The sequence below is a fragment of the Salvelinus alpinus genome, chromosome 23, assembly GCF_045679555.1.
Source record: "Salvelinus alpinus chromosome 23, SLU_Salpinus.1, whole genome shotgun sequence".
Lineage (NCBI taxonomy): Eukaryota > Metazoa > Chordata > Actinopteri > Salmoniformes > Salmonidae > Salvelinus > Salvelinus alpinus.
Window position 1 is genome coordinate 8,321,225 of NC_092108.1, and position 1,150 is coordinate 8,322,374.

The window sequence follows — 1,150 nt, forward strand, 5'->3', positions numbered from 1 at the left end:
ATGATTGAGTCATTGAATGAAGAGATTGAGATAAAACTGTCCAGTTTGAGTGTTTGTTGCAGCTCGTTCCAGTCGCTAGCTGCAGCGAAGTGAAAAGAGGAGCGACTCAGGGATGTGTGTGTGCTTTGGGGGACATTTAACAGAATGTGACTGGCAGAACGGGTGTTGTATGTGGAGGATGAGGGCTGCAGTAGATATCACAACATTCTAAGCATGGCCAGAGAGAGAGACAAAGAAAACATGGCTTGTGCCAAGGCCCATAGCTCATGAGAAAGAAGCACAGTAGTTCAGGAACAAAAGAGAGAGAGAGAGAGAGAGAAAGAGAGAGAGAGAGAGAGAGAGAGAGAGAGAGAGAGAGAGAGAGAGAGAGAGAGAGAGAGAGAGAGAGAGAGAGAGAGAGAGAGAGTAGAGAGAGACAGAGAGAGAGAGAGAGAGAGAGAGAGAGAGAGAGAGAGAGAGAGAGAGAGAGAGAGAGAGAGAGAGAGAGAGAGAGAGAAAGGGAATCTAAGGGTGTGTTCATAAATTCAATCAGGAGTGCCCGAGTGTGCTCTGGGCGTTGGTAAATTCAGAGCATTGTGAAGTTGTCCATTAGTAAATTCAGAGAGTTTCGCTCTCGGAGCATTCAGAGAACACACTGGACACTCTGGCCGAGGATTAGGGTTGATCAGAGAACACACTGGAGGCTCTGGCCGAGGATTAGGGTTGATCAGAGAACACACTGGAGGCTCTGGCCGAGGAGTAGGGTTGATCAGAGAACACACTGGACGCTCTGGCCGAGGATTAGGGTTGATCAGAGAACACACTGGAGGCTCTGGCCGAGGAGTAGGGTTGATCAGAGAACACACTGGACGCTCTGGCCGAGGATTAGGGTTGATCAGAGAACACACTGGAGGCTCTGGCCGAGGAGTAGGGTTGATCAGAGAACACACTGGACGCTCTGGCCGAGGATTAGGGTTGATCAGAGAACACACTGGAGGCTCTGGCTGAGGAGTAGGGTTGATCAGAGAACACACTGGACGCTCTGGCCGAGGATTAGGGTTGATCAGAGAACACACTGGAGGCTCTGGCCGAGGAGTAGGGTTGATCAGAGAACACACTGGAGGCTCTGGCCGAGGAGTAGGGTTGATCAGAGAACACACTGGACGCTCTG

At 50.7% G+C, this 1,150-nt stretch overlaps 1 protein-coding gene across 1 annotated transcript in view; it reads right to left on the reverse strand.

The window, feature by feature from the left end:
* Positions 1 to 524: 524 nt before the first annotated feature.
* LOC139551378 (uncharacterized) overlaps positions 525 to 1,150 on the reverse strand; it is a 12,495-nt gene continuing 11,869 nt past the window's right edge. Inside the window, exon 3 of the mRNA XM_071362863.1 lies at positions 525 to 1,147. Coding sequence (XP_071218964.1) covers positions 525 to 1,147 — 623 coding nt within the window. The remainder of the gene's footprint in view (positions 1,148 to 1,150) is intronic.